Raw genomic sequence first — 12,495 nt, 5'->3', positions numbered from 1 at the left:
AGCTCCCCCCCCCCCCTTGTTTGTTTACCTTGGGACTGCGGGTTTGATTCCCGATAGATCCCCCTGCACATTTACTTTGGGACTGCGGGTTAGATTCCCGATAGATCCCCCTGCACATTTACTTTGGGACTGCGGGTTAGATTCCCGATAGATCCCCCTGCACATTGATAGCTGGACTACGGGACGGTATCCCGGGAGATCCTTTGGATATACACATATGATGGACTACGGGACGGTATCCCGGGAGATCCACTGGACAGTTGAGAAAAGGACTACAGGACGGTATCCTGGGAGATCCTCATTGTTACCATTGGTATTGAGCTGTACTTATTCTGTGTTTGCTCCGTTCTTTGTGTAACTATTATTGCTTTGTTTAGTCTGTCTCATTCCACTGTTGTACTCACTGTTAATGCCTATTTTCATACTCTTGATTTATACTATTATATTTTACCTCAGTAGGGCCCTGACCTTCCTCGTCACTACCCAACTGAGGTTAGGCTTGGACTTACTGAGTACCGCTGTGGTGTACTCATGCCCTTCCTGCGCATGTTTTTCATGTGCAGATCCTAGGCCGAGGGAGGAGCACAGACTCCCGCCGTCCGCACTCCTGAGCAGCGAGTGCAGGTCGAGCAGGCTCCCGAGATTATTCTCGCACCGCCTGCAGCACCAGTTCAGCCCGAGGATGGGTCAGCTGCTTCAGAGGATGAGAAGCGTAGACTTGAGAGGTTCAAGAAATATGATCCCCCAGTGTTCAGTGGATTAGCATCAGACGATGCTTTGGGATTTCTAGAGGAGTGTCATCGTATTCTTCGCGCTATGGGCATAGTGGAGTCCAGCGGGGTTTCTTTCACTGCTTTTCAGCTTCGGGGAGCCGCCTATGATTGGTGGCGCACTTATGAGTTAGACAGTCTAGTCGAGACTGCTTCACTGACTTGGACCCAGTTCTCGGATATGTTCATGAGAGAGTTTGTCCCCCAGAGTCTCAGGGATGCATGCCGCGCAGAGTTTGAGCATTTGTGCCAGGGTGCTATGACCGTTTCGAAGTATGCTATACGTTATACCAGGTTGGCCAGGCATGCACAGGCTTTGGTTGCTACAGTTCGGGAGAGAGTTCGCAGGTTCATTGAGGGTCTTATTCCACCCATCAGATCTAGCATGGCCCGAGAGTTCGAGACAGACATTCCTTATCAGCAGGTAGTGAGCATTGCTAGGAGGATTGAGGGTATGCTCGCCAGGGAGCGAGGGGAGAGGGAGGCCAAGAGGTCTCGAGAGTCGGGTCACTACTCTGGTGCCCGTACCCCATCAGCAGGTCGTTATTGTAGAGGTTATGCGGGTCGCCCTGTTCATTCAGCTCTTCCAGCAGCCAGCAGTGCTCCAGCTCCGCCTACACCTCAGGAGCCTTACTATGCACCTCCAGTTTCTAGCGCGCCTCCTGCGCGGGGTACTTCTAGGGGTCAGTCCAGCAGGCCTGGCCCAAGTCAGTCACAGCCACCGCGTCCTCCCAGAGCTTGTTTCGAGTGTGGTGATCCACGTCACATGGTTAGGGACTGCCCCAGACTTGGTAGGGGTGCATCTTCACAGACTGCTCAGCCACAGCGTGCTCCTCAGAGTTCTCAGGCCATGATCACAGCTCCAGCTGCTACCCCACCTGCCCAGCCGACTAGGGGCGGAGGTCGGGGAGATAGAGGTCGCCCTCGAGAGAGGGGCCGGGCCAGATATTATGCTATTCCTGCTCGTACTGAGGCTGTTGCCTCCGACTCTGTCAGTACAGGTATTATATTGGTTTGTCATAGAGAGGCATCGGTTCTATTCGATCTGGGCTCTACTTATTCTTATGTGTCTTCTTACTTTGCTCCTCATTTGGGTGTGCCTCGGGATTCTTTGAGTGCCCCCGTTTATGTTTCTACTCCTGTGGGGGATTCTCTTATTGTGGACCGCGTTTATCGGTCATGTTTGGTTACTATTCGTGGTTTTGAGACCAGAGCAGACTTATTGTTACTCGGTATGGTGGATTTTGACATTATTTTGGGCATGGACTGGTTGTCGCCCCATTTTGCTATTCTTGATTGTCACGCCAAGACCGTGACGCTGGCTATGCCAGGTATTCTGCGTATTGAGTGGAGTGGTACTGTAGATCACACTCCCAGTAGAGTTATCTCTTTCCTTAAAGCTCAGCGTATGGTTGAGAAGGGGTGTGCCGCGTATTTAGCTTATGTGAGAGATGTCAGTGTTGACACCCCTTCTGTTAATTCAGTTCCAGTGGTACAGGATTATCTCGATGTGTTTCCAGCTTATCTTCCGGGCATGCCGCCCGATAGAGACATCGATTTTGGCATTGATCTGTTGCCGGGCACTCACCATTTCCATTCCTCCGTATTGTATGGCTCCTCCTGAGTTGAAGAAGTTGAAGGATCAGTTACAGGAATTGCTTGGTAAGGGTTTTATTCGACCCAGTGTTTCACCGTGGGGTGCTCCTGTTCTGTTCGTGAAGAAGAAGGATGGTTCTATGCGTATGTGTATTGATTATCGCCAGTTGAACAAAGTTACAGTGAAGAACCGTTATCCTTGGCCTCGTACTAATGATCTGTTTGACCAGCTTCAGGGCGCACAGGTGTTTTCTAAGATTGACTTGCGCTCAGGGTACCATCAGTTGAAGATTCGGGAGCCAGATATCCCCAAGACTGCCTTCAGGACTCGGTATGGTCATTACGAGTTCCTTGTTATGTCATTTGGGCTGACAAATGCCCCAGCAGCTTTCATGCATTTGATGCACAGTGTGTTCAGACCATATCTTGACTCGTTCATTATTATTTTTATTGATGATATTCTGGTGTATTCCCGGAGTCAGGAAGATCATGAGCAGCACCTGAGGACCGTGCTTCAGACCTTGAGGGAGAAGAAGTTATATGCAAAGTTCTCAAAATGTGAGTTTTGGCTGAGTTCTGTGGCATTCTTAGGCCACGTGATTTCGAGTGAGGGTATTCGGGTGGATCCGAGGAAGATAGAGGCCGTACAGAGTTGGCCCAGGCCGTCCTCAGCTACAGAGATTCGCAGTTTCCTTGGTTTGGCGGGCTACTACCGTCGCTTCGTGGAGGGATTTTCATCGATTGCGGCCCCTATGACTAGATTGACCCAGAAGGGTGCCCCATTTCAGTGGACAGAGGAGTGTGAGGCGAGCTTTCAGAAGCTCAAGACAGCTTTGACTACAGCCCCTATCTTGATGTTGCCTACCGGTTCGGGGTCTTATACTGTCTATTGTGACGCCTCGAGAGTTGGCCTTGGAGCGGTGTTGATGCAGGACGGTAGGGTGATTGCCTACGCGTCCAGACAGTTGAAGATACATGAAAAGAATTACCCTGTCCACGACCTTGAGTTAGCTGCCATTGTTCATGCCTTGAAGATCTGGCGTCATTATTTGTACGGTGTGCCTTGTGAGATCTATACTGACCATCGGAGCTTGCAGCACTTACTCAAGCAAAAGGATCTAAATATGCGTCAGAGGAGGTGGTTAGAGTTGCTGAAGGATTATGACATCACTATCCTGTATCACCCGGGCAAGGCCAATGTGGTGGCGGATGCCTTGAGTCGCCGAGCGGAGAGTTTGGGGAGTTTGGCATATTTACCAGCTTCAGAGAGGCCTATGGCGATGGATGTTCAGGCCTTAGCCAGCCAGTTTGTGAGATTGGATCTTTCGGAGCCCAGTCGGGTTCTAGCTTGTGTGGTTTCCCGGTCTTCCCTATTTGACTGTATCAGGGAGCGGCAGTATGATGACCCTCATTTGCTTGTCCTTCGGGACAAGGTTCAGCGTGGAGATGCCAGGGATGTGACCATTGGAGATGACGGGGTATTGAGGATGCAGGGCCGGATTTGTGTGCCCAATGTTGATGGTCTTCGAGAGTTGATTCTAGCAGAGGCCCATAGTTCGCGGTATTCCATCCATCCGGGTGCCGCGAAGATGTATCAGGATTTGAGGCAGCACTATTGGTGGAGGCGGATGAAGAAAGATATAGTTGGTTATGTGTCTAGATGCCTCAACTGCCAGCAGGTGAAGTATGAGCACCAGCGCCCGGGTGGTTTGCTTCAGCAGATAGAGATTCCGGAGTGGAAATGGGAGCGCATCACCATGGACTTTGTATCTGGACTCCCACGGACCTTGAAGAAGTTTGATGCCATTTGGGTCATTGTGGATCGGCTGACCAAGTCCGCTCATTTTATTCCTGTGTGTACCACTTATTCATCGGAGCGGTTGGCGGAGATTTATATCCGGGAGATCGTCCGTCTGCATGGTATTCCAGTTTCTATTATTTCAGACAGAGGTACCCAATTTACATCGCGGTTCTGGAGAGCCGTGCAGCAAGAGTTAGGCACTCGGGTGGAGTTGAGCACAACATTTCACCCCCAGACGGACGGACAGTCCGAGCGCACTATTCATATTCTTGAGGATGGGTCTTGGGATCATTTCTTGCCATCGGCGGAGTTTGCTTACAACAACAGTTATCAGTCCAGCATTCAGATGGCGCCGTATGAGGCTTTATATGGTAGGAGGTGTAGATCTCCGGTGGGTTGGTTTGAGCCGGGTGAGGCCAGGCTATTGGGCACAGAGTTGGTTCAGGATGCATTGGAGAAGGTTAAGATGATTCAGGATAGACTCCGTACAGCCCAGTCCAGACAGAAGAGCTACGCGGACAGGAAGGTTCGTGATGTTTCATATATGGTTGGTGAGCGGGTTCTGCTTTGGGTTTCGCCTATGAAAGGCGTCATGAGGTTTGGGAAGAAAGGAAAGTTGAGTCCGAGGTTTATTGGCCCTTTTGAGATCTTGAGGCGAGTTGGGGAGGTTGCCTATGAGCTTGCCTTACCTCCCAATTTGGCCGGGGTTCATCCGGTATTTCATGTTTCGATGCTCCGGAGGTATCACGGTGATCCGTCTCACGTGTTGGATTTCAGCTCAGTCCAGTTGGACAAGGATCTATCCTATGTTGAGGAGCCAGTGGCTATATTGGACAGATAGATCAGAAAGTTGAGGTCAAAGAACATTGCTTCAGTGAAGGTTCAGTGGCGGGGTCAGCCGGCCGAGGAGGCGACTTGGGAGACCGAGCGGGATATGCGCAGCCAGAACCCTCATCTTTTCACTACTTCAGGTATGTTCTCTATGCTCGTTCGAGGACGAACGAATGTTTAAGTGTAGGAGGATGTGTCGACCCGGCCAGTCATCTTAAGAATTAACGCCCCGATCCCCTATTAACTGCTCCCCCTAAGTTCATTTCTGCTATTTTGGTTTGCCGGGATGTTCGGTGTTGGGTTTTGGAGAGTTTTGGGACACTTAGTCCCTAAATGAGAGCTTAAGTGTGGAAAAGTGGTCCGTAATCGGAACAGTGTGAAGACGACCTCGGAATGGAAATCCGATGTTTCCGTTAGCTCCGTTAGGTGATTTCGGGGTTGGAAGCATGTTCGGAATGTATTTTGGAAGTCCGTAGCTCATTTAGGCTTGAAATGCCGAAGTTTGAATTTTTGAAGTTTCCGGTCCGATAGTGAGTTTTTGATCCGAGGGTCGAATTGGAATTCCGAAAGTTGCAGTAGCTCCGTCATGTCATTTGGGATGTGTGCGCAAAATTTCAGGTCATTCGGAGGTGTTTTGGTTAGGTTTTTTATCGAAAGCGTGTTTTGATGGAATTTGAAGTTTTTAGGCTCAAATCATTGATTAATTCGAGTTTCCGGCATTGTTTTAGGTGGTTTAAGGATTGGTACAAGTTTGGATGAGGTATTAGGTGTTATTGGTGCTTTTGGTTGAGGTCTCGGGGGCCTCGGGATGATTTCGGGTGGTTAATGGAGAAATTTTTGAAATGTTGCAGCAGCTGGTTTTCTCTTCTGGTATTTTCGCTTCTGCGGCTTGGGAACCGCAGAAGCGAAATTTGGGCTCGCCCAGCCTTTCCGCAGGTGCTGAAGATCTACCGCAGATGCGGTTATGCACCTGCGAGGCTTTTATCGCAGAAGCGGCTCTAGGCCATTTTGTGAGGAACCGCAGAAGCGGTAGGTAGATCGCAGAAGCTGCCACCGCAGGTGCGGTTTAAGACCGCAGAAGCGGAAACCCTGGATTTTAGTTAATAGCCGCAGAAGCGGCATTTGTTCCGCATAAGCGGGACCGCAGATGCGGTCCCTTGTCCGCAGAAGCGGAAATCTCGGTTCAGATATAGAAATTTCGAGGGTTAGTTTTCATACAGTAGAAAAATCAAATTGAGCTCAGGGAAGGGCGATTTTCAGAGGGTTTTGAAGAGAAGACTATTGGGTAACGTTTCTTAAATCCCTTCTAGTTATATTTCATCATTTTGTAGTTAAATCCATCATTAAAATTCGAATTTGGGATCAAAAATTGGAAAATTGGGTGAAACTTCATAGGCTAAACTATTGGGTTTTTGAGTCGGTTTTTTCCTCCAATTTGGGAGATTTTTATATGATTGGACTCGTGAGAGTACGAGGGTTCTGAAAATGTAAAAATTATTCGACTCTGAGGCGTTGGCCTGAAGGGCATTTTGGTCATTTTACCTAATTTCACGCCGTAGCTTTAATTTAACAGTTAAACCAGTTGGTTGCGATTTTATTCACAATATGTAATTGAATTGAATAGATTTGGGCCATTTGGAGTCGGACACTTGTGGCAAAGGCGTGATTTCTAGTTGATTTTGAGCCGGTTCGAGGTAAGTGGCTTGTCTAACCTTGTGTGGGGGACCTTTCCCCTTAGGATATGATATGTGGTAATTGAGTGCCTTGTACGTGAGGTGACGAGCGCGTACTTGAGCTAATTGTTGAAAAAGAAATCCGGTTTTTACTTAAGATATTGAGACTGAGTTTCCTTCATATTTGCCTTGTTTTACTTGCAGTTATAACCTCTGTTAGATTAGAAAAGCATATTTAGTTGATTTAACTTACCCAATTGTTTAAGTTTCCTTGACTGTACTACGTGAAGCATGCTAGGCTAGTACTACCTGATGTTTGTCTTTTGTACTTCATTTCTGAATATCTTCTGGTTGTGGTTGCGCATTTACATTGGGACTACGGATGTGGGATTCAGGTAGCTCCCCCCCTTTTTTGTTTACCTTGGGACTGCGGGTTCGATTCCCGATAGATCCACCTGCACATTCACTTTGGGACTGCGGGTTAGATTCCTGATAGATCCCCCTGCACATTCACTTTGGGACTGCGGGTTAGATTCCCGATAGATCCCCCTGCACATTGATAGCTGGACTACGGGACGGTATCCCGGGAGATCCTTCGGATATACACATATGATGGACTACGGGACGGTATCACGGGAGATCCACTTGACAGTTGAGAAAAGGACTACAGGACGGTATCCTAGGAGATCCACATTGTTACCATTGGTATTCAGTTGTACTTATTCTGTGTTTGCTCCGTTCTTTGTGTAACTATTATTGCTTTGTTTAGTCTGTCTCATTCCACTACTGTACTCACTGTTAATGCCTATTTTCACACTGTTGATTTATATTATTATATGCCCTGACCTTCCTCGTCACTACCCAACCGAGGTTAGGCTTGGACTTACTGAGTACCGCTGTGGTGTACTCATGCCCTTCCTGCGCATGTTTTTCATGTGCAAATCCAGGTACCTCTACTCAGGCGCACTATCCTTGAGGCGAGGAGATACACGGAGACTTCGAGGTATATCTGCCGCGTCCGCAGACCAGGAGTCTCTATTCTGTTCCAGCTTTAGTATTTAGTTTATTCCTTTTCTCTCAGTTGTTTAGATATTCTGGAGTTAGAGCAGCATACTATGTTTCTGTTAGCCTGTGGTTCCCGTGAGTTTCCGGGTTTTGGGTTGAGATTTTAGACTTCCGCGATTTATTTTTGAGTTGTATATGCCAGGTGGCACTTATATACCGTTTTCTTCTAGTTTTGCTTAATTTAGTTAAACGTTTCCGCAAGTTATATTAATTTCCGCATTGTTAGGCTTACCTAGTTGTAGGAACTAGGTGCCATCACGACATGTTCATGGAGGGTGAACTGGGGTAGTAACAATACACTGACGCCATCTAACGCGTCAGGATCCGGACTGGGACTCGTACTCGAAGTTCCGACTGGCAAAGTGATTCTCCAGTCCATAAGGTGCCCGGACATGACTAACAACGAGGCCGAATATGAGGCCGTAATTACATTGTTAAGGCTGGCACTCAAATACGGAGCAAAACTGTTGAGACTATGCTACAATTTTCAACTCGTAGTCAATCAAGTCACGTGGATTTTCCAAATCAAGGAACAGTGGTTACAAAAATACCAAACCAAAATTTGCAAGCTGCTACCCGAGTTCGACGAATGTCAACTTGACCAGATCCCCCAAGTACAGAATGCTGAAACAGACATCCTCGCCAAATTAGCTGCGGCCACTAAAAATATTGCAACCGAAGACAAAAGTGTAGTCCACCTTCTCAACTCATAGATAGACCAAATCGAGGTAAGAACCATAAACCTGAATTGGGACTGGCACAACCATATTATTACATACTTGCAGGACATCGTACTCCAGTTGATAAAAAAAGGCCAAGAAATTGCGAATACAAGCAGCCAGGTATAACATCATTCACAACAACCTGAACAAGAGAACGTATAGTGGCCCTCTGGCGAAATGCCTGGGCCAAACCAAACACGGCGCATCCTTGAAGAGGTCCACGAAGGCCACTACGGAGCACATTCCGAAAATCGGGATTTGATCAGATGCCTCATACGGGCAGGGTATTGCCCACCATGAAAAACGAGGCCGCGAATTTCATGAAAAAATGCGAGCAATGCTGTAAGTATGCCCCAATGATTCACCAAGAAGGCGAACACCTCCACTCAGTCACTTCCCTTTGGCCGTTCATCAAATAGGAAATGGACATTATGGGCCCCCTCCTGGCAGGGCGAGGTAACGTACGATTTTTTTTTAGTTTTAACTAACTATTTCTCTGAGTGGGTAGAAGCAGGAGCATTCGCCCCAATACGTGAACAGGAAGTGATTGCCTTCATATGGAAGAACATCGTATGCCGTTTCGGCCTCCCCAAAGAGATCAGCTGCGACAATGGACCCCAATTTACAGGAAAAAAGGTCGCCGAAATTTTTAAGAAGTGGCATATCAAAAGAATACTCTCAATGCCATACCACCTCGGGGGCAACGGGCAAGCAGAGTCCTCCAACAAGTTGATACTGAACATTATGAAGAAAAAACTCGAAGAGTCCAAAGGGTTGTGGCCAAAAATATTACCAGAAGTACTTTGGGCCTACCGAACAATGCCAAAGACGAGCATAGGAGAGACGCCTTACTCGTTAGTCTATGGGACTAATGCTGTAATACTGGTCGAAGTCGGGGAGCCCAGCCTGAGATACTCCCACAAGAGCGGGCCGAGGAATGACGAAAGCAGAAGGCAAGAACTCAAGAAGACGAAGAACGAAGGGATATGGCCTACGTAAGGATGATTGCCCAAAAACAACAGGAAGAACGCTATTATAACAAAAGGCAATGGTCAGGCCGCTCAAAGTTGGGGACTACGTACTTAAAGCTAAAACACAAGCAAGCAAAGACCCACGGGAAGGTAAACTGGGAACAAATTGGACGGCCCGTACAAAATTACGGTAACAGCGAACAAATGGTCATTCCAACTAGAAATAATGGAAAGAAAGCTACTGTCACGACCCAAACCGATGGGCCGCGACGGGTGCCCGAATCCTACATGTCAAACATCCTTAGCATGCGTTTAAGATATAAACATGAATAACATATGTGAGGGAAACCTATCCAAAAGACATATGTACATATACATGCAAAAATACAGTGGGCGAGCCAGCAAGGCTGCTATAGACAATAATATACCCAAGACTGGAAGCCGACAAGGCCACATACTATCCAACTATACGTAACTGTCTACAGACCTCTAATAGAAAATACAACTGTGCAAGGACGGGACTGAGACACGTCATACCCATATATGTATACAAGCATATCGTACCAAAATCAAAAGCAACTCCGGATCAAGTGGAGCACGCCAACTCTCGCTGATCAAGGATGCTAAGCAGGGGGACCGCCAGCTTGCCTACCTGCACATGCGGGCATGAAACGCAGGCCCCGAAAAATAGGGCGTCTGTACGAATAATGTACTGAGTATGTAAGGCATGAAAATCAGTACATAAAAGACATAGATGAAACATGGAATAAAGAAATCCACCAGTAAGTCTGAATAACTTTGTAAATTCTGAAACATTTATAGTGTCATGCATGTGCATATAAATATCGTGTCATGCATAGGTATAGGTGTACATAACATCGTCAAGCCTCTAAGGGCATCCCATCATATCGTCTCGGCTACTGTGGGCAATATCATCAACATATACTAACTGATCAGGTGGTGGTGCGTATATAACGCCGTAACCTTTTTCCCATATCATATACATACATACATACATATATATATATATATATATACACGCATATATAACGCATCTGGTCATGGGTCAATGTACATGTATAAATGAATGAAAATATGTTAATGATCTCAATATTCCTTTCGTATAAAATTTATCAATTGCATATTATTCTGATACCCATGAACAGAAGATATAATAATATGTCACATGGGGAATCAGGGACAGAGAGACCCCTAGTATTTCTATGAATAGAGTCATTTAGGAAAATTGTGTGTTTGCTCGTTTCTTCTGTATAATTTGGATCATGCCAAAAAAAAGGGATAGCCTTAACATACCCGGAGTAGGGAAAAATCCGTATGATGTTCTTGGAAAAGGTTGCACCGTACTCCTTTAAAACCGAAAAATTTCACGTTGCTACTGTGCTAAGAAATCTCGTTGGTCGAAGAAGTCACGTTGTAGTGTCTTTGTAGGAACTTGTAGGAATTGTAGGAATTTGTAAGAAGTTATGTTGCTAATGTGCTGAAGCTCGCATTTTTTATTGTAGTAATTGTTGGAATTTGATTGTAATGGTTGAGAATGAAATGTTGTTTGTATTCAAAATCCTAGAAATGAAGTGTCTTGAAATTAATATGTTATGTTGCCACCTAATCACAAATGACCAAGAGTCATTTGTTTGGTTAGTGTCTTGCTGCCACGTGGGGGTGGGGGGAGAATTTTAATCTTTATCGAACTTATTAGTTAATTAGGTAATGTCCCGTTATCCGGTAATTAACCAATTACCCGCATATTTAGAATTGTCTCAAATTACTTAAAATACTACTCATTTTTAATATACTTTATACATCATACTATCACGGTCATATAGTACCTTGTATGGTACTAGTCCATAAATATCGGGTATTATAGCTCGGACCGTATTTTATCCCAAATTGACAACCTCTAATGAAACTCATTTTCTTTAATTCGTGTACCCTTTATCCTTTATGGCACTTACTTATCGCTTGTTTATAAATAGCATAAATACGTTAACCTCAAGATAATCTCATCCCCGAGTTTACGTCGATTAACTGAAGACGAAACTTTTATGTACGAGATGCGGGATATAACAGCTACTACCAAACAACTGGAATATCACCCACCTCAAGTACTTCAACTTTTAAGAGAGAAAGCGTCCCCCAGGTCGTACTCCTTTTTCCCTCACTTGAGTTTTGTCCCAATTGGGTTTTCTCAAGGAGGTTTTTAACAAGGCGATTTAAGGGGACACTTCAAGTCGAAGTACGCACAGACGAAGGCATAGGACAGTTAATTCATTGCTCGACCTCTCAAGCCTTCTCCAGGTCGACTAATGAAGGGACTAGATAGACTAGGACTGGGATGGGATCGCCAGCTAGCCAACGCCCGAAAAAATATGTAAATTTCTCCAAGTGTATGAACAAAGCACAAAAATGCATGAAGTTTGTTCCTATTTCTCCAAATATACAACCAAGGCAGTGTTGCCTTAAAGCTCACAACGTCGACAAATGCCGCACCTAGAGGCATATCTTCCCAAATACAGGTTATATTCGACCTCGTTCGAATTAACACCCAACCGACCCTCGGCCATAACTAAATATAGGTTATATTTGACTTCGTTCAAATTAACACCCAAATGGCCTTCGGCCATAACTAAATATAGGTTATATTCGACCTCGTTCAAATTAACACCTAACTGGCCCTCGGCCATAACTATATTTAGGTTATATTCGACCTCGTTCGAATTAACACCTAACTAGCCCTCGGCCATAACTAAATATAGGTTATATTCGACCTCGTTCGAATAAACACCTAACCGGCCCTCGGCCATAACTAAATATAAGTTATATTTGACCTCGTTCGAATTAACACCTAACCGGCCGTCGGCCATAACTAAATATAGGTTATATTCAACCTCGTTCGAATTAACACCTAACTGGTGTGAGCACGTGATTTTTGCCCTATATGAATTACTCCCAAAAATTCAAACAAAATGATTTCTTTCATTATTCTGCAATTTTGTGAATTTTTTGTAGTTATTTTACTGTTAAATTGTTTGCATTTTATTGTGCATT

General features: G+C 45.7%; 1 protein-coding gene across 1 annotated transcript; it reads left to right on the top strand.

Annotated features, from left to right (window-relative positions):
• Positions 2,513–2,926, top strand: LOC109223101 (RNA-directed DNA polymerase homolog; the record flags this gene model as incomplete). Its single annotated transcript, XM_019387357.1, has 1 exon — positions 2,513–2,926. A coding segment is annotated over exon 1 (414 nt), but the record flags the coding sequence as incomplete, so codon positions are not given.

The sequence above is a fragment of the Nicotiana attenuata genome, chromosome 2, assembly GCF_001879085.1.
Source record: "Nicotiana attenuata strain UT chromosome 2, NIATTr2, whole genome shotgun sequence".
NCBI lineage: Eukaryota > Viridiplantae > Streptophyta > Magnoliopsida > Solanales > Solanaceae > Nicotiana > Nicotiana attenuata.
The sequence above is the reverse complement of the archived record's forward strand: the minus strand, read 5'-3'. Positions and strand labels throughout refer to the sequence as shown.